At 59.9% G+C, this 19,610-nt stretch overlaps 1 protein-coding gene across 2 annotated transcripts; it reads left to right on the plus strand.

The window, feature by feature from the left end:
- The first annotated feature begins 912 nt into the window (after positions 1–912).
- Positions 913–14,237, plus strand: LRPAP1 (LDL receptor related protein associated protein 1). Of its 2 annotated transcripts, none has more exons than XM_027971270.2 (8): positions 913–1,152; positions 6,261–6,405; positions 8,318–8,442; positions 9,391–9,511; positions 10,049–10,210; positions 10,999–11,081; positions 11,633–11,809; positions 13,762–14,237. In XM_027971270.2, the coding sequence occupies exons 1-8, from the start codon at positions 928–930 to the stop codon at positions 13,822–13,824; spliced, it is 1,101 nt and encodes a 366-aa protein (XP_027827071.1). In that variant the 5' UTR covers positions 913–927; the 3' UTR covers positions 13,825–14,237. The 2 variants fall into 2 exon arrangements, with proteins under 2 accessions (XP_027827071.1, XP_027827072.1); XM_027971271.2 differs by having other exon boundaries at positions 10,052–10,210.
- The last annotated feature ends 5,373 nt before the right edge of the window (positions 14,238–19,610 follow it).

Below are 19,610 nucleotides of genomic sequence, written 5' to 3' on the forward strand. Positions count from 1 at the left end.
CTGATGTGAAGAACTGACTCATTTGAAAAGACCCTGATGTTGGGAAACAGTGGAAACAATGGAAACAGTGAGAGACTTTATTTTCTTCAGCTCCAAAATCACTGCAGATGGTCAATGCAGCCATGAAATTAAAAGATGCTCGCTCCTTGGAAGAAAAGCTATGACCAACCTAGACAGCATATTAAAAGCAGAGACATTACTTTGCCAACAAAGGTCCGTCTAGTCAAAGCTATGGCTTTTCCAGTGGTCATGTATGGATGAGACAGGTGGACTATGAAGAAGGCTGAGTGCTAAAGAACTGATGCTTTTGAACTGTGCTGTTGGAGAAGACTCTTGAGAGTCCCTTGGACTGCAAGGAGATCCAACCAGTACATCCTGAAGGAAATCAGTCCTGAATATTCACTGGAAGGGCTGATGCTGACGTTGAAGCTCCAATACTTTGGCCACCTGATGCAAAGAGCTGACTCACTGGAAAAGATCCTGATGCTGGGGAAGATTGAAGGCGGGAGGAGAAGGGGACAAAAGAGGATGAGTTGGTTGGATGGCATCACTGACTCAATGGACATGAGTTTTCGTAAGCTCCGGGAGTTGGTGATGGACAGGGAGGCCTGGCGTGCTGCAGTCCGTGGGTTGGCAAAGAGTCGGACAGGACTAAGCGACTGAACTGAGCCACACTCAGCCCCAGAGGCGCCCGGAGACTCCAGGCCGTGGTCGGGTTGCCTAGGAAACGCCCCCGCGCCGTGCCTCCGCAGGGCGCCCCGGGCCTTGTAGTCCGCTCGCTGCCTCCTTTTGGGCCGGCCGCCCGGGGAGGGACTACAACTCCCACGAGGCAGCGCGGCGGGGCCCGGTGGGCGGGGCGAGCCCGGTGGGCGGGGCGCGACCTTTTCGTTCCCGCAGCTCCCGGGGCTCCGCGTCTAGAGGCGGAAGATGGCGTCGCGGAGGGTCTTGTCTGGGCTGCGCGCGGTCCGGCAGCCGCCGCCGCCGCCGCCGCCGCCGCTGCTGCTGCTGCTGCTCCTCGCGCCGTGGGCTGTTGCAGGCCATGCCGGGAAGTACTCGCGGGAGAAGAACGAGCCCGCGCCGCCCTCGAAGCGCGAGCCCGCGGCGGAGTTCCGCATGGAGAAGCTGAACCAGCTGTGGGAGAAGGCCCAGCGGGTAAGCGGCGGCCAGCTCCCTCCACCTCGGGGCTCCGCGGGCCGGGGCGTCCTCTGATCGTGGGGCCCGCGGAGCGCAGGCCCGGGTCTCCAGTCTCGAGGGTCCGCGGGGCGCAGGCCCGGGTCTCTTCTCTCTCGGGGGTCGGCAGGGCGTCCTCTGATCCTGGGGTCCGCAGAGCCCGGGCCGGGGTCTCTTCCGTCTCTGGGGTCTGCTGGCCGGGGCCTCGAGCCTTTGACAGCCTCAGACTCGCCCGCACATACAGGTGAGAGTTCCTCTTACTACGTTGCCTGTACTCTTCATCAGGGAACAGGGACCCTGGCCTGGTGATAACAGGTGAAGACAGGAGGCCTTGGCCTGGGCAGAGGGGCTGCCCCGTCAGTTTGAGGCCGAGATTCCCTCCCAGCGGGCAGGCCCAGGTCTCCTGCCTTGCAGGTTTTTGCCTTTTCTACATTGTTTCCCTATATGGAGAAACAAGGAAACGGGTGATGCTGGTCATGAGGACAAGTCAGGGATACAGAAACCCTGGAAGCAGACAGGTTCTTGATAAATTGGGTGAGAGGATGTGGTGAGAAGGGAACGGCTACCCACTCCGGTATTCTGGCCTGGAGAATTTGCAAGGAGTGGGACACGACTGAGCGACTCACTTTCACATGTGGTGGGAGGATAACACCTGAAACTTAAGACTCAAGTGAACTGAACGGGACCTTCCTCGAAGCCCAGAGGGCAAAGGACGCCCCTAAGGTCACTCCGCCTGGAGGCAGCTTGCCAGCAGCTTCCTCGTTAACATAACAGTCCCTGCTGTTTCGGGCGGGGTGTTTCTAGAGAAATGGGTATTTACAAGTTCCCCAGCCTCTGGGCCTCCTGTCTTCATCTCTCAAATGGAGTCTCGTCAGCTCCAGTCTTCCAGTTTTAAGCATTCCTGAGTCCTTGAAAGAGAGCCAAGTGAGGACTAAGTTTTGGAAAAGAAAAGAAACTGAGGGGGAAGAAAGGTGGGGGAGGAATGGGACAGAGCGGCCTGCGGGGCGGTCAGGGCCCAGTAGATACCCCAGGCCCCTAGCTCCCAGGCCCCGCACTGCTCCTAGGCCTCTAGCTTCCAGGCCCCTAGCTCCCAGGCCCCTAGCTCCCAGGCCCCGCACTGCTCCTAGGCCAGTGCCCTTGAGGGTTCCGCTCGGGGTCCCTAGCTGTCAGGACCACTGTGTGCGCAGCCTGCCTGGTGAGAGAGCACTCTGGGTTGGAGAGGCCGGAGGGCTTCCTGGAAGAAGGGGCGCTTGGGCCCGCGAACCTGCCCGGAGCCCTCCTGCCCGCAGGGCGGTGCTGGTCAGCCCCGTCTTGTCTGTCCAGACGCCGCTTTGCATCTGCCAGCCTCCTCACGCCTCCTGGCCGTCGCCCGCCCTCCAGCTGCGCCTCAGTGACCCTCCCCGCCCCCGTGTGCAGTCCACTGCTGACCTGGTCCGTCTCAGGTCACAGCTGTCTGAGAGGGCCTCCTCTGTTCTCTGGAAACCCCAGCACTGCGGGCCGGCCTTGGCCTAGACGTCTTTCCTGGGCCTCTCGGCCCTGAAACTCTCGAACTGCGTGTACGGGTGTTTTCTGCTGAACGAAGCACACAGGTCTTCAGGGTGGGGCTCATGCCCGGTGGCATCATGTTTTGGCTCCCTGAGCAGACCTGTGGAATACAAGCTGGCCTGTCCCAGCCTTCCTAGCCGGAGAAGCTTCCAGAAGCTCCTCGGGTGGTGGCAGGAGCCCGCAAGTGGGCCCGTGTCCCAGGGTCAGCACTCCCCGCCCAGAGCCGAGCCCAGACAGGAGGCAGGGCCAGCACGAGGCACTTTTGATTCTTAGCCTTTTGGTTTTGTTCTTGGGATAATTTGGTCTCTGAAAACATCAAGACTTTGGCCACCTGACGCGAAGGACTGACTCCTTAGAAAAGACCCTGATGCTGGGAAAGACTGAAGGCGGGAGAAGGGGACGATAGAGGATGAGACAGTTGGATGGCATCACCGACTCTATGGACATGAGTTTGAGTCAACTCCGGAAGTTGGTGATGGACAGGGAGGCCTGGCGTGCTGCAGTCCATGGGGTCGTAAAGAGTCGGACACGACTAAGCGACTGAACTGACTGAAAACATCACGTTTCTTTTCTTCTAAACGTGAGGTGTGTCTTGCGTGGCGTGTGCTCAGGGTGGGAGAAGGCGTCCACTGTCGCCAGTCCTTCTGTGGGCCAGGGTGTGGCTCCTACCTCGGTCCAGGGTCGGCGTGCAGGGCTGTGGCTGGAGCTGACTGTGCGTGGACACTGGGTCCCAGGAGTGGTTTTTTTTTTTTTTTTGGTTGGTTGTTGGTTTTGGCTTTTTGTTGTTTTGTTTTACCATTTTTGAGGTATGATTGACCTCTGAAAAGTTCTGTTGTTAATTAGTTTGGAGATAAGTGTACAGGCCCACAAACACACCCACCACCTCCCAAATATTCTCCTGAGCTGTTTGTTTGTTATTATTTGCGGTAAGAACCTAAGATCGACACCCACCCACCCCCCGCACCCCCACCCACCCCCCGCTTAGCAAATTTTTAAATGGGATTCCCAGGTGGCTCAGTGGTGAAGAGTCGCCTGCCTTGCAGGAGACCCAGGTTCAATCCCTGGGTTGGGAAGATCCCTGGAGAAGGGCATGGCGACCCAGTCCAGAATTCTTGCCTGGAGAATCCCATGGACAGAGGAGCCTGGAGGGCTGCAGTCCACGGGTCGCAAGGAGTCGTACACGACTGAGCGACTGAACAGCAGATGGGCACAGTCTGGTTGCCAGGGGCACGCTGAGCAGCGAGTCTCTGGGCTCGCTGGAGCCGCGCGGCTGACTCTGCGCCCTTTGACCAGCCCTTCACTCGCTCTCGTCTGCCTCTTGTCCACTCTCCGCCCCTCGTGTTAAGCACTGTTGTGGAGAAGTGTTTGCAGATACGTCTGGCTTATCTCCCCAGCGCCTGTGTCTTCACGGAGGGCCAGTTCCCCTTCTGTTTTGAGGCTCGTAGTCCGCTGTGGGTCTGTCCCGAATTTTCCTTACCTCGATGGACATCTTGGTTGAGTTGTTCCCGTGACTTGGCGTTGTGACTGGTGCTGCAAGAAGCTTGGGAGCACAGGTCTTTCTTGGAGATTCTGGCTTCAGGCCCTGGGTCAGTGCCCGGCGGGGGTTGCTGGGTCGTACCGCACCTCTGTCTCCGTTTCTGAGGCGCCTCCTCGCTGTTTGCCTCGGCAGCTGTGCCCGTTTGCATCCCACCAGTCGCCCGCGGGGCTCCCTTTGTTACCCCCCAGCAGGGGCTGCTTTCCATTCTCCAGAGTAACCGACCTGTAACCGCTGCGAGGCGGTCTCTCTCGTGGGGTTTCCATTCCTCCCGATGATCTGCGATCTGGAGGGTCTGTTCATGTCCCTCTTGGCCATTCCTGTGTGGTGTTTGGAGAAATTTATATTCAAGTCCTTTGCCTGTTTAAGAATTAGGTTATTCTATTCAACAAGGAGTGGAAGCTCCAGGCAGAACAGCTGGGCAAGAAAAAGAAAAAAAAAAAAGAAAGCATCCAGATCAGAAAGGAAGAGGTGAAAGGCTCTGTTTGCAGATGATGTGATTTTCATTTGTAGAAAACCTGAGCGCTGCCCAGTCACTAGATCTGCTCAGCAGCCTCGCCACGGTTACAGGGCACAGAAGCGACACACAGGCCTTGCTGGCGCTTCCGTCACCAGCATCCAACTCTCTGAGAAGGAAATTAAGTCCGCCCCCCTTCCAGTAGCAGCAGAAAGGGTCCAATACCCAGGGACCTGCAGCCGTGTCCTCCAGGCAGGTTCTTGCCCTCCTGGGGCCTCTGACGGGAGCGGAGGCGAGGGCCCGACTGAGAGCACCTCCAGGGGGGCAGCCAGGACGCTGCTCAGTGTCTGCCCAGCCGGGCAGGCGGACAGCCTGGGAAGTCAGGGCGAGTGGGGCCCCGGCACCTCTGCCGCAAGTCCTCACCCTGCCTGGCAGCTTCAGTTTCCTCTCCACACCGTCTTCCTACTCACACTGAAGGTTCTAGCCCCGAGAGGTTTCCCTCTGCCTTCCTGCTCCTGTGTATGCGCAGGCACGCATATATGTGTGCCTCCAAGCCCGACCTCGTGAGGGTCCCCTTCCTGCAGGACAGGCAGGCTGTATGGGGTCAGGTTCCAGCGCCCGTGCCTACCTGGGGTAGTAGGGCCCCCCAGGAAGCCGACGGGGGGGGCACAGAAGGGCTGCCTAGGGGGGCCCACACTGCAGCCCTCGGTCTTCACTGTGTCACCCCGCCCACCCTTCAAGGCTGCAGGTGTCTGCCAGGAGTGCTAATGCGTTGATTTTTAAAGTTGCACGTTTAACGGGCCTGACCACAGCCTTCACATGCTGGTTCTGGCTCAGAAGCGAGGAGGCACCCTCGGCTGAGCCAGAGCTGCCTCTGCCAGGAGCCGGAGGGCCCTTCTTAGCCCTGCAGCTTGTATCCAGGGAGGCCCAGCGCCCCTCCGTCAGCCCCCAGCACGGGCAGCGACCCTGGGGAGCCGTAGCTGTGTCTTGTTTTCTAATCGGAAGTCTTCCATAAATATGACCTGCTCTCCAGTCCTTGCGGTTTGCCTTTCATCCGAGTTACACACGCAGGGAGAAGTTTCTCCAGCGAGCCCAGTGTCCGTGCGCCTGCGTCCCCGCGCCTAGGTGTGCACAGGCGCCCGGGGTCCAGGCCGGAGGGCGAGCTGGCCTGTCTCCCCAGCGCCTGTGCGCAGGCCGCCACCGCCCCGGAGACCGCCACCGCCCCGGGGCTCCCTGGGGACCCGGTGTCTGCCAAGGCTGGAGAGCGAGCCGGCCTGTCTGCCCAGCACCTATGCTCTCAGGCCGCTGACGCCCCGGGGCTCCCTGAGGACGCGGTGTTCCCCGAGGCTGGAGGGTGGGTCTGGGGCCTAAGGGCTGGTGGGCTCCACGCTGCGCACAGAGGCCCCTTTGACATTCTCGTGCGGGAGCGCAGGCGGGATCTTGAGCGCCCAGGATCCCAGCTCCTCCTGGCATCTCCTCTCCGAGGTCAGTTTCTTCTGGGCTGTCGTTGGTCACAATGCAGCTGGGGGTCAGGCATCCTCTCTTCTCCCGCAGCTCAATCTTCCTCCTCTGAAGCTGTCCGACCTCCACACCGATCTGAAGATTCAAGAACGGGATGAATTCAAGTGGAAGAAGCTGAAGGCTGAGGGCCTGGATGAGGATGGGGAGGAAGAGGCGAAGCTGGTCCGCAGCCTCAGCGGTACCTCTCTTCTCACTCCTCTCCCCTCTGGCCAAGGGCAGCAGTCTCCCCGGCTTAGGCTCCAGCTTGTTGCTCCGACTTGGTCTGCGGGCAGGACGAGAGTCAGGACCGCCCCCGTGACCCTGAGCCCTGCAGGGCGGCCCTCGGCTCCAGGCGGGTGCCGCTGTCAGGCTGCCCTCAATGGGCCTTGGCCGGCGGGAGGGGGTCCAGGGCGAGGGCGTCTGGCCACGCGAGCTCCCAGCGGCCAAAGCCCCGGGTCTGTCTGGTCCGGGAAGACGACGGGGCGGCCTGGAGTCACCTGGACGAGGAGGAGGGGTTTCCCGGGGTCTGTTCCCCCGGGGAGAGCAGAGCCCTCAGGGTGCACGGCTGTGCCCAGGCAGGCCGCCCTGTTTGTCTGGGTGACACTGGTCTCTGTGGGCGCCCAGGTGACCTGGCAGGAGGCCCAGCTGGCCTGGAGAGCCGGGGCCTGAGCTGGGCCTGCCGATCTGGGGGTGGTGTTCCCCTGAGCGGCCGGCCATGTTCTGGGTGTGGCCCCAAAACCCCACATCCCACCCACCCCCCCAGCCGACCCAGCCCCTTTACAAGGCAGATGCCACACCTAGGTGTCCACGTAGTGTGGCATCCAGACCAGGACCCAGTGGTGGTGGCCAGGTCTGCCCTGCGCCCTGCAGACGGTGGTCACCCGTGCCTGGCGTCTTGGGGAGCTGGCGTGGAGGGCTGGCCTGGCGGCTGGGCTGACAGCACACCCGCCCCCCGAACAGGCTGCACCTCCTGTGGGTCTGGCTCCCGTCGCTGGGTGAAGGGCTTCGGTAGTTTAGGGAGAGGGTCACGCATGGGTTCTTAATGTTTCAAAAACCACAGGCTGGACACCAGGAGCATAGCCTCTCCACGGCTTACTCAAGGCCCCTGTGGGCTGAGCCCCCAGGCAGGGTAGACAGGGCAGTTTAGCCCCACGTGGTGACCTCAGGCTGCATGGGGCCCAAGGTGCCTCCAGCAGCAGGCGGGCGCCCAAGGCCAGGAGCTGGGTTCGGGGGCTGCACAGGGGGCTGCGGGCCCCTTGGGGACCACGAGTATCCAGTGCTCGTGGGGTCAGGCCCAGAGGAGGGGCTGGGGGTCAGAGGCCAGCTGGCCTCGGCTTCAATGAGGACGCCGGGAATGGAAGGCAGGGGAGAGGAAGCCCAGGCCCCTGGGAAGCCCTGGAGTGAAGCCTGGAGGGCGGGTCCTGTCTACAGCCTGGGCACCCCATCCCTCTGAGCAGCGAGGCGGGGGCGGGGAGGGCGGGGGGCGATGGTTGATGGTTGATGGTTGATGGGAGTGGGCAGAGACACCGGGAGGGGCGTCCAGGGGTCGAGGGCCGACCCAGCAGCCCAGCCCCGCTTTGGAGAGAGCTGCCGCCAGACCTCCCCAAGCACCCTCCTGCGCTGTGTGGAGACAGCGGCGCGGAGATGCAGGTCCCTGTGTGATGAGGAGGCCATTGGTGGGCGCTGCGTTCTGGGAGCTCTGGAGAAACGTCAGCCGGTCGCTGGCCTGCAGTGACCAGCCAGCAGTGGCTGAGCCAGTGTCCCCCGGCTCCACTGTCATTAGTAACTTTACTTTGGAAGCTGTTGACAGCAAGATCCCGCCTTTAGAAATCTCCAGATAAAGACATGGGTGGTGGGGGGTCTGCCCCTGCCCATGCGGCCTGTCCACGTCCACCCCAGCTGGAGCTTGCCCCTCGACAGGCGAACCTGTGCAGCTGGTCCCGAAGGCCTGTGCGCGGCTCTCCACCCAGAGCAGGGGGTGGAGGGTCGGCCGAAAGCCACGCGGGGGTTGCGGGGAGCACCGGGTCTCCGCTCCTTCCCCAGGTCCTGGGCAGGTGGAGGAGGGTGTAGCCCCCAGACCACCACCCTGACCCCGCCCTGCTCCCTTCTAGTCATCCTGGCTAAGTACGGTCTGGACGGCAGGAAGGACTCGCGGGTCGTGAGCAGCAACTTCATCGACCACGGCCCCGACGACGAGAGCCTGGAGGATCCCCGGCTGGAGAAGCTGTGGCACAAGGTACCCTCTGCCTCGAGAGCCACCCTTGGCCCCGGCGTCCTGCCCGGGGCGGCCGGCCTTACCCCACAGGCGCTTCTCTCCAGCCCCGCGGGCCTGTAGTGTCGTGTCTGCCCCACCTGGAATGCTTGCTACTGTGAACAGGAGCTCGCAACGCGTGTTTGCACGGAGTGCCTTGTGGCATGTGCGGGCCTGAGCCGCGCGCGTTACCAAGCGTGCTCGTGAACCTGTGGTCGGAAACGCAGGCTCAGCGTGTCACGAGCGGCTCTTTTCCCTTGGTGCCTGGACTGTCGACCTGTGAACAAGGCGGGCGACGGGGCCACTGGCCGTTCCCTGCCCAGTGAGCATCCGCGTGTAACTGGGAGTCAGCCCTCCGCGGAGTCAGCCAACTGCCGATCGCGTAGTGGTGCAGTGTTTTTTTGAAAATAACCTGCACGTAAATGGGCCCCCGCGGGTCAGACCTGTGTTCAGGGTCATCTGTGTGTGATCTGCGATTGGATTCTGTGGGTGGTTTCTGTGAGCTTGGCCGGGGTGGGGGGCCGTCGGGGGCTTCTCTCGCTTGCTGGCTCCTCTCTGGGACCCGCCATCCTTGGTCTTTAGGGGTGGGGGCGGGGAGGGGGGAGGCTTCCTCGGGGCTGAGCTCAGGACCCGTTCTTCCCTCGTTTGTCTGCATCCTGCACCCCCACCCCTGGGCAAGTGGGGCGATGCCCTGGGGAGTGGCCAGGACTGCCCCTGGCCCCCACCCCAGCCCAGGGTCCTGCTGGGGTCCATCCTCATGCCCGGCTCACTGGGTGGTCTCCCCGCCATCCGCCCTGGAGGCGGTCAGGTCTGGGCTCCTGCTCTGCCCCGCAGTAACGTGGGTAAAGGCTGAACACCGGGCCTGCGCCCGGGTCCCGCTGGCTTGGGTGATTGCGCACCCTGGGGCGCTCACCGGAGGCGCTGCCCTTCCAGGCGAAGACCTCCGGGAAGTTCTCCAGCGAAGAGCTGGACAAGCTGTGGCGGGAGCTGCAGCACCACGAGGAGAAGGTGCAGGAGTACCACGCGCTGCTGGAGACCCTGGGCGGGACCGGAGGTGCTCCCTGCGGCGGCCGGGCCCAGAATGTTCCAGAACAGGGCGCGGTGGGGGGGGGGACGCCACGCCCTCAGGGGTGGGACTGGAGGTGCTCCCTGCGGCGGCCGGGCCCAGAATGTTCCAGAACAGGGCGCGGTGGGGGGGGGACGCCACGCCCTCAGGGGTGGGACTGGAGGTGCTCCCTGCGGCGGCCCGGGCCCAGAGCCTTCCAGAACAGGGCGCGGGGCGGGGGGGGGGGGGTAAGGCCACGCCCTGTGGCGGTCCTGGGCCCAGAATGTTCCAGAACGGGGGGGGGGGGGGGGGGGGGGGGGAGGATTGGGCACCACGCCCTCAGGCCTCCTGGCCTCCGAGCAGGAACGTCAGCGTCTCAGGCCCCATCGGGTACTCAGACGGACCGGTGCTTTGATGCGGGCTGCCTCTCCTGTCGCCTCGGGGGTGGCCCCCAAGGGGTGGCGGTCTCGAGGCCCACCTTGGAGTCAGCAGGGAGGGGCGCAGAGTCCCAGGCCGGCCCCTCACAGGCCCCCGGCCTGGCTCCAGCAGAAAGCCACGAGAATGCCATCGGGCCGGTGGACCTGAGTGGCGTGCAGGCGGAGGCACTGGCGAGCAGGCACGCGGAGCTGAAGGACCGGCTGCGGAGCATCGGCCAGGGCTTCGACCGGCTGCGCAGGGTCAGCCACCAGGGCTACGGCGCCGAGACTGGTGAGCCGCCACCCAGCTGTGACGCCTGTCCTGGCTCCCCCACCCTCCGTTCCCCGAGCGGTGACCACGGGGCGGCCACTGCTGTTTGCCCAGGGGCATGTCGAGGCCATGAGACGGGCTCCCTGCTCCTCAGCCCAACCCGGGCGCCCTGGGCTCGCTCAGCCCGCTGTGGTGGGGCGCCTGGACCACGACGCAGGCCCACTGTGCCGACCTGCTGAGTTTCCGGGGACCGGGGACCCCCGCGGGCCTGGCCGTGTGGAGGGGTGTGGCCGAGGCTGGCCTCAGTGCCTCAGTCCCTGCCCTCCAGGGGCCGCACACCTAGACCGAGGCTTCTCCTGCTGGAGTTCTTCCTGCAGCCCCGGGCGACAGGAGAGGTCTGCAGGGGGTGTGGGGGGTTTGCCAGCCGCGTGGCCCATGTGCTCCCAGCCTTCTCCAGGGCTGGAGGGAGGCGGCTGACGAGTGCTGACTAAAAGGTCTCCTCTGTTTGGTTTCCATTGCTCCGGAGCCGTGAGGACAGGTAGCAGCCTGAGCCTCAGCCTAGAGCTGCGGGTGGAGGGACCCCGCAGAGTCGGAGGCATCCCCCAGCCTTGGAGTGCACCCTCTGCTCACTCGAGCAGTGGCTCCTGCGTTCTGGGCAATGGCGGCCTGACCTGGGAGCTGCCGGCTAAGCGGGGGAGCAAGGAATGCTTCTCAAGGAGGCTGGCACACGCCCTGTGCCCTGCACAGGTGGCATGTGGGCCCCCGGGCGTCCCAGGCAGGAGTCACAGCCCATCTTCACTCTCATGCAGAGTTCATGGAGCCCCGGGTGCTGGACCTCTGGGACATGGCTAAGTCAGCCAACTTCACCGAGAAAGAACTGGAGTCCTTCCGGGTAAGGGTGGCAGCGTCTCCTTGGTGGATGCGCTGAAGACGCGGAAAAGGCCCTTTTCTCCAACCAGAGCAGACCAGCCTGTGCACAGCACCGTCTCCAGTCGCCCCCTGCGGCCCTGAGTCCTGGTCGGTGGCCCGTGTGAGACAAAGCCGGCCTCCAGCGGCGATCACTGTGTTTCTAGGCTGTCTGCTGAGTCTGGGGCTCACCGGGTGTGAGAAGTGGGCTCTTAGGACAAGTGGATTGAGAAGGTTATGGAGGCACCCCGAGGCCCTGCAGGGCCCGTGCTGGGCCCAGAGGAAGGGAGGGTCTTTGGGTCACTCGCCTCCATGTGGTCCTGTCATGGCAGAGGCACCATGGGTCAGGGGTCAGGGAAGGGCACGGGCCCTGGGGCTGTGAGGCTGCTGTTTCCCTGGATGGGAGCGGGGCGGGGTGGGCACTGCACTCTGGGGGCCTGCAGAGCCGAAAGTGGTGGATGTGTGGGGGAGGCATCTGTCGCGGGCCTGGAGGCGGTGGGGTGTGTCAGGGAGGTTCAGTTCTCTATTTCATCCCAGGAGGAGCTCAAGCACTTTGAAGTTAAAATTGAAAAGCACAACCATTACCAGAAGCAGCTAGAAATTTCTCACCAGAAGCTAAAGCATGTGGAGAGCTTTGGGGACCAGGAGCACGTCGCCCGCAACAAGGAGCGGTACGCCATGCTGGAAGAGAAGACCAAGGAGCTGGGCTACAAGGTGGGTGTGTGGCCGCCAGCCGGCCCCCCGGAGCTCATCCGTACCCACGGAGCTGGCGGGGGCTGCACAGCCCTGGGGTTCGGGGCTGGGCTGTGGGACAGGGGTCTCACAGGCCTTCCCACCACCCCCCCCCCGACCCCGCCTCCGGGCCCCCCACCAGGTGACCAGCAAGAGGTTTGGTGTAGCTACACCCACGGGGGCGGCAGGCAGGACAGAGCCGGGCTCTTCCAGCTGCACAGGTGGGACGTGTGCCCCGCCCCTGGTCCTGAGTGACCTTCACCCCCGAGAGCTGCCCGGTGGCCCTAGGGGCTCCTGAGTGGCCACAGGAGCTGGCGGAGGAGCTTCGGTCCTGGGACATGTGGGTTCCACACTCGGCGCCACGGGAAACGGACCACAGCAGGCGGCCTGCACAGGGTCACTCCCCGTGTGCGGCCCCGCGGGGCTCGCGGATGCCCTCAGTGGGGTGACCTGAGAATCCCAGAGGACGTACACGATGTAGAGACCGAAGTCCCCTCGCTGGGGCACCTGACCCGGCAGGGCCTCCCACTGGTCATCGGTGGTGGTCCCACAGTTCAGGGCACCTCCCAGGCACCAAGACGTGAAGGGCCCGTCTCCGGAGGGGGCTCGGGTTCAGGCTCAGTGAGGGAGCGAGGGGCAGGCGGCACAGGCGTGGGCGTCACTGTGGGTGCACCGGGGAGCCCAGGCCCGCAGCAGGATCTGCAGGGACTTCTCTGTGCCTCCTGTACAGGGTGCCCTCCCTGTTCAGGGTAAGTTGGAGGGGAAAGAAAGGAAAGTACCAGAATGGGGGGGGACTACCAGAGAGAAGCCAGACCCCGCTGTGACGAGAGGAAGAAGAGGGAAGCTTCCGCAGCGGTGCTCCATAGAAGCCCCAGCTGCTTCCCTGCTCCAGGGCCCCACCAGCCCAGGGGGCTCCTGCCCACGGGCTCTGTGTGCCCGGGGAGCAGGGCAGAGCCAGGCCCTGGGAGGCCGCTGAGGCCCCCGCCGCTGTGATGAGGACAGAGCCCGAGGAGCCAGGGTCGGGCTGGGTCTTCATTCACTGCCTGTTGTCACCGTCATGGTTTTTTGCTGCACCCTGAGACCACAGAGCTTGAAACTCGGGTTAAACTACAGGGGGGAAAAATTGCAAAAGCCGTAACACACAGAGGCTACACAGGAGGCTCCTAAGCAATCAGTGGATCACTGAAGAAACGGAGGAAGAAATCAGAAGTGGCCTGGAGAAGACCTTCCCAAGGCCCAAACCTAGGGGACGCCCAGAAACAGCTCCAGGAGGGCAGTTTGCAGCCACACAAGCCCACCTCGGGGGCGGAACAAGCAACCTGGCCTTACACTTGAACCAGAGAAAGAACAGACAAACCCAGAGTCAGCAGAGGGCTGGAGTGAAGGTCAGAGCAGAAACAGATGAAGGGGAGAAAGGCGACTAAAAAAATCATTAAGGGTCAATGAAACGAAGAGCTGGTTTTCCTGAAAAGATAGAGAATTCCCTGGGGGCTCAGGCATGTGCCGGCAGTGCAGGAGACCCGGGTGCGATCCCTGGGTCAGGAAGATCCCCAGAGAAGGAAACGGCAAGCCACTCCAGTAGTCTTGCCTGAAGAATCCCTTGGACAGAGGAGCCTGATGGGCTACAGTCCATGGGGTCGCAAAGAGTCAGACACAACCGAGGGACCTTACTTTCAAACAGAATTGATAAACCTTTAGCCAAACTCATAAAAAAACAAGAAGTAAGGATTCTGGGGTGGAGAGAGAGGCCACTCATGGGGTTCCCCAGAGGCTGTTTCTGGTTAATGACCTGCTCCTATAGTTTATCTGATGAGTTAAGGATGGGGGCTGGGGGAGGAGGCGCTTGGAAAGCGAACCGCCGAGCTCCGACTCTGCAGCGGTAGGCTGAGTCGTGCGCAGCTTTCCCGTGTGACCGGCCTGCGCTGTTCCTGCAGGTGAAGAAGCACATGCAGGACCTGTCCAGCCGCATCTCCAGGGCCCGTCACAACGAGCTCTGAGGCCACGGCGAGCTCCGAGGCCCCGCAGCGCAGCCAGCCGCACAGAGTCGGCGGTGGCCTGGGCTTCCCGAAGAGGGGCCCGGGCCCTCAGGAGTCACTTGTCCGCCAGCAGAACCTCAGGGAAGGTGTGGAGGGGACTGGTCAGGAGGGGCCATAGCCGGAAGGGCGGACGAACTGCCGCGGGTGCCCCGGGGCCAGGAGGAGGAGCTCCACGAGCCCGCGCCCCCTGCCTGACAGCCAGCTGACCCCCGTGTCCAGAACGCAACTCCCAGCTGCCCGTGGAGTGGTGGCCACTGCTACAAGGCCACGGTTTGCACCGAAATCCTATGACTCTGCCACTGGGAATGCTGTGTACGGGAGTCCTTACAAACACGTGATAGTATTTAATTAAACCTCGAGGTCACAGCTGTCTTTAGCCCCGCCTCTCTCCATCTGCTGGGCCCGGGGACTCCAGGCCCCTCTCCTGCCCCCTCCCCAAGCCCCCAGTCTCTGTGGTGGGAGATACAGGAGGGCTGATGGGCTTGGCTGGGCCTCTCTGGCTTGGCGCTGAATTCCCAGGGTGACGGAGCAGCACTTTGGCCTCTGACGTGAGGCCCTGCCCCTGTGGGTCGGGATTGTGGGGGAGCCCAACAGCCTACACGGCTCACCGAGTGCTCCGGACTGTTCCCTGGCCCCTCGGCCCAGGGCCCAGGGCCCCAGACGCTCTGCTTGCTCAGACGCTCTGACTCACTGTCATCACTGGCACCCCAGGGGCAGATGCCCTGTTAGCTGGTCTTAGAAGGAAGGCCAAGGCAGCCATCCCGGACTGTCGAGGCACCAGGAAGAGCAGGGAGGGGGCCCCGTGGCAGGAGGTCCCCCCACAGGTCGCTGGGCCTGGCGCCTGTCCAGCCCCGGAGACCCACCCGAGCCCTCACATCGTGTCTGCCCCCGACCTTGCCCACTGCCGAGTCCCTCCCAGCCGTAGCCAGGCCGCGGGCAGGGCTGGGGCCACTGCATTGGGACAGCCAACTGAGGACAAAGGAGGACCTTTGCCTTCCAGGGTGGAGCCCAGGCATCCAGGGTGAAGCCCAGGCATCCAGGGTGCTCGGGCTGAGGGGGGTCAGAGCCCCCAGCCACACACTCAGGGACTGAGACCCTCTCTGCAGGAACATCCTGGCCCTCGTGGGCTCGCAGTCGGGGATGGTGCAGGGTCCGCCCAGGACATGGGCGCTACGGGGACTCGGTGTACCGTCAGAGGAGCCGAGAGCCTGGAGGCTGCTCCTGGGCTCAGACGTGCCGGAGGAGCGCCAGGCCCTCTGCCGTCGCCCTGGAGGGCGTGGGTGAGGCGAAGGCCCTGGTCGGGCAGCGGCTGCTCTGTGCAACTGTGGCTTCGCGATGACCGATTGGGGAGACGGTGTTCACACCGGGCAAAGAACGTGCCTGCGGCTCAGCGGGCTCCCCACGAGTGCTGGGGACCCGCGCCAGCTCACCAAGTGCAGGGCCCCAGGACCCCCCAGCACTCCTTTCCTAAAGCAAGCCACTTAGGGTGTCCCCAAAATCTCCATGTTGGAACCTAACCACCAAGGTGATGGTACCCGGAGGCGGGGCCTTGGGGAGGTGATCAGGTCAGGAGGTAGGGTCCTTATGAAGGGCGTCAGTGCCTTTACAGGAGAGACCCCAGGGAGCACCCTGGTCTCCTCCAACGTGAGAACAGTGAGGAAGAGGAGGCTGGCCCCACCAGACCTCCCCCAGCTGACACCTCCTTCCAATCTCCAGAACCAGAAGTAAATGCTGTTTAAGCCCCGCCCCCGCCCCCTCCCCCCACGGGGTTTTTCTGTTCCAGTGGGCCTGCATCACGGTGACACTTCCCTCCTCCCGACACCCAGCTCTCGGACCCGGGCCCTGGGCAAGGGTGCTCGCGTGTGAGCCCACAGAAGGCTGCCAGGCCGGGCCCATCCCCATGCCCAGCTCCTTACTTGGCTCTCTCGGGCCTTTCTCTGGTGCCTTAAATAGCTTCCTGCCGATGGATACTTAGAACCAGATGTGGAACAACGGACTGGTTCCAAACTGGGAAAGGAGTATGACAAGACCCATTTATTAACTTACATGCCGAGTACATCATGCAAAATGCTGGGCTGGATGAAACACAAGCTGGAATCAAGATTGCCGGGAAAAATATCAATGACCTCAGATATGCAGATGGCACCACCCTTATGGCAGAAAGTGAAGAGGAGCTAAAGAGCCTCTTGATGAAAGTGAAAGAGGAGAGTGAAAAAGCTGGTTTAAAACTCAACATTCAAAAAACCAAGATCATGGCATCTGGTCCCATCATTTCATGGCAAATAGATGGGGAAACAGTGGCTGACTTTTATTTTTCTGGGCTCCAAAAATCACTGGATGGTGATTGCAGCCATGAAGTTAAAAGACGCTTACTCCTTGAAAGGAAAGTTATGACCAACCTAGATAGCATGTTGAAAAGCAGAGTTATCACTTCTCTGACAAAGGTCCATCTAGTCAAGGCTATGGTTTTTCCTCATGTGTGGATGTGAGAGTTGGACTGTGAAGAAAGCTGAGCGCTGAAGAATTGATGCTTTTGAACTGTGGTGTTGGAGAAGACTCTTGAGAGTCCCTTGGACTGCAAGGAGATCCAACCAGTCCATCCTAAAGGAGATCAGTCCTGAATATTCACTGGAAGGACTGATGCTGAACCTGAAGCTCCAATACTTTGGCCACCTGATGCGAAGAGCTGACTCATTGGAAAAGACCCTGATGCTGGGTTAAGATTGAAGGTGGGAGGAGAAGGGGACAACAGAGGATGAGAGGGTTGAATGGCATCACCAACTTGGTGGACAAGAGTTTGAGGAAACTCAGGAGATAGTGAAGGACAGGGAAGCCTGGCGTGCTGAAGTCCATGGGGTCACAAAGAGCCGGACACAACTGAGCGACTGAACAGCAGTAATGGTAGAAAGTGAAGTTGCTCAGTCGTGTCCGACTCTGCGACCCTGTGGGCTGTAGCCCACCAGGCTCCTCCGTCCATGGGATTCTCCAAACAAGAATACTGGAGTGGGTTGCCGTGCCCTTCTCCAGGGGATCTTCCTGACATTGGAGGCAGACGCTTTAACCTCTGAGCCACCAGGAAGCCTGGTGTAAAACAGACACACAGATCAGTGGAACAGAACAGAGGTCAGAAACAGACCCCACTTAGGTGGTCAGTCAATTTGTGACAAAGGAGCCAAGAATGCACAGTGGGGCAAGGATCACCCCTTCGACAAATGGCGCTGGGAAAGCTGGGCCACGATCCTACACCAGGGCCACAGGTGGTGAGAGACGTGGGTTTGATCCCTGAGTCGGGAAGATTCCCCGGGGGAGAGCATGGCAAGCCACTCCAGTGTTCTTGCCTGGAGACAAGAGGAGCCTGGTGGGCACATGCCACGGGGTCACAGAGTTGGATGCAAATGAAGCGAGTCAGCACACGTCTTACAGCAGGTACAAAAATCAACTCAAAATGCATTAAAGAATGCCAGACTAGAAACCATAAAACTCCTAAAAGAAAACCCAGCCAGTAAGCTCCCTGACGTTGGTCTTGGTGATAATTTTTTGGACCTGACGCCAAAAGCAACAGTAAATAAGTGGGACTACACCAAACCAAAATGCTGCTGCACAGCAAGGGGGCCACTAACAGTGAAAAGACAGCCTGTGGATGGGAGGAGAGAGCGGCGAGCCACGCACCTGAGAAGGGGTTAATGTCCGAAACGTGTGAACTCGCATTACTCAGCAGTAAAACAAAGCAACAACAAGACGCTCAACATCACTAACCATTCAGTTCAGTTCAGTCGCTCAGTCGTGTCCGACTCTGCGACCCCATGGACTGCAGCACGCCAGGCCTCCCTGTCCATCACCAACTCCCGGAGTTCACCCAGACTCACCTCCATCGAGTCGGTGATGCCATCCAGCCATCTCATCCTCTGTCGTCCCCTTCTCCTCCTGCCCCCAATCCCTCCCAGCATCAGAGTCTTTTCCAATGAGTCAACTCTTCGCATCAGGTGGCCAAAGTATTGGAGTTTCAGCTTTAGCATCAGTCCTTCCAAAGAACACCCAGGACTGATCTCCTTTAGAATGGACTGATTGGATCTCCTTGCAGTCCAAGGGACTCTCAAGAGTCTTCTCCAACACCACAGTTCAAAAGCATCAATTCTTTGGCGCTCAGCCCTCTTCACAGTCCAACTCTCACATCCATACATGACCACTGGAAAAACCATAGCCTTGACTAGATGGACCTTTGTTGGCAAAGTAATGTCTCTGCTTTTCAACATGCTATCTAGGTTGGTCATAATTTTCCTTCCAAGGAGTAAGCGTCTTTTAATTTCATGGCTGCAATCACCATCCAGTGATTTTTGGAGCCCAGAAAAATTAAGTCAGCCACTGTTTCCCCATCTATTTCCCATGAAATGATGGGACCAGATGCCATGATCTTCGTTTTCTGAATGTTGAGCTTTAAGCCAACTTTTTCACTCTCTTACTCTTATAAAGAGGCTCTTTAGTTCCTCTTCACTTTCTGCCATAAGGTGGTGTCATCTGCATATCTGAGGTTATTGATTTTTTCTCCCAGCAATCTTGATTCCAGCTTGTGCTTCTTCCAGCCCAGCGTTTCTCATGATGTACTCTGCATATAAGTTAAATAAGCAGGGTGACAATATACAGCCTTGACATACTCCTTTTCCTGTTTGGAGCCAGCCTGTTGTCTCATGTCCAGTTCTAACTGTTGCTTCCTGACCTGCATACAGATTTCTCAAGAGGCAGGTCAGGTGGTCTGGTATTCCCATCTCTTTCAGAATTTTCCACAGTTTCTTGTGATCCACACAGTCAAAGGCTTTGGCATAGTCACTAAAGCAGAAATAGATGTTTTTCTGGAACTCTTGCTTTTTTGATGATCCAATGGATGTTGGCAATTTAATCTCTGGTTCCTCTGCCTTTTCTAAAACCAGCTTGAACATCTGGAAGTTCACGGTTCACATATTGCTGAAGCCTGGCTTGGAGAATTTTGAGCATTACTTTGCTAGTGTGTGAGATGAGTGCAATTGTGTGGTAGTTTGAGCATTCTTTGGGATTGGAATGAAAGCTGACCTTTTCTAGTCCTGTGGCCACTGCTGAGTTTTCCAAATTTGCTGGCATATTGAGTGCAGCATTCTCACAGCATCGTCTTTCAAGATCTGAAATAGCTCCACTGGAATTCCATCACTGCCACTAGCTTTGTTTGTAGTGATGCTTTCTAAGGCCCACTTGACTTCACATTCCAGGATGTCTGGCTCTAGGTGAGTGGTCACACCATCGTGATTATCTTGGTCGTGAAGATCTTTTTTGTACAGTTCTGTGTATTCTTGCCACCTCTTCTTAATATCTTCTGCTTCTATTAGGTCCATAGCATTTCTGTCCTCTATCAAGCCCATCTTTGCATGAAACGTTCCCTTGGTATCTCTAATTTTCTTGAAGAGATCTCTAGTCTTTCTCATACTGTTGTTTTCCTCTATTTCTTTGCATTGATCGCTGAAGAAGGCTTTCTTCTCTCTTCTTGCTATTCTCTGGAACTCTGCATTCAGATGCTTATATCTTTCCTTTTCTCCTTTGCTTTTCGCCTCTCTTCTTTTCACAGCTATTTGCAAGGCCTCCCCAGACAGCCATTTTGCTTTTTTGCATTTCTTTTCCGTGGGGATGGTCTTGATTCCTGTCTCCTGTACAATGTCACGAACCTCCATCCATAATTCATCAGGCACTCTGTCTATCAGATCTAGTTCCTTAAATCTATTTCT

This window comes from Ovis aries, chromosome 6 (genome assembly GCF_016772045.2).
Source record: "Ovis aries strain OAR_USU_Benz2616 breed Rambouillet chromosome 6, ARS-UI_Ramb_v3.0, whole genome shotgun sequence".
Taxonomy (NCBI): Eukaryota; Metazoa; Chordata; class Mammalia; order Artiodactyla; family Bovidae; genus Ovis; species Ovis aries.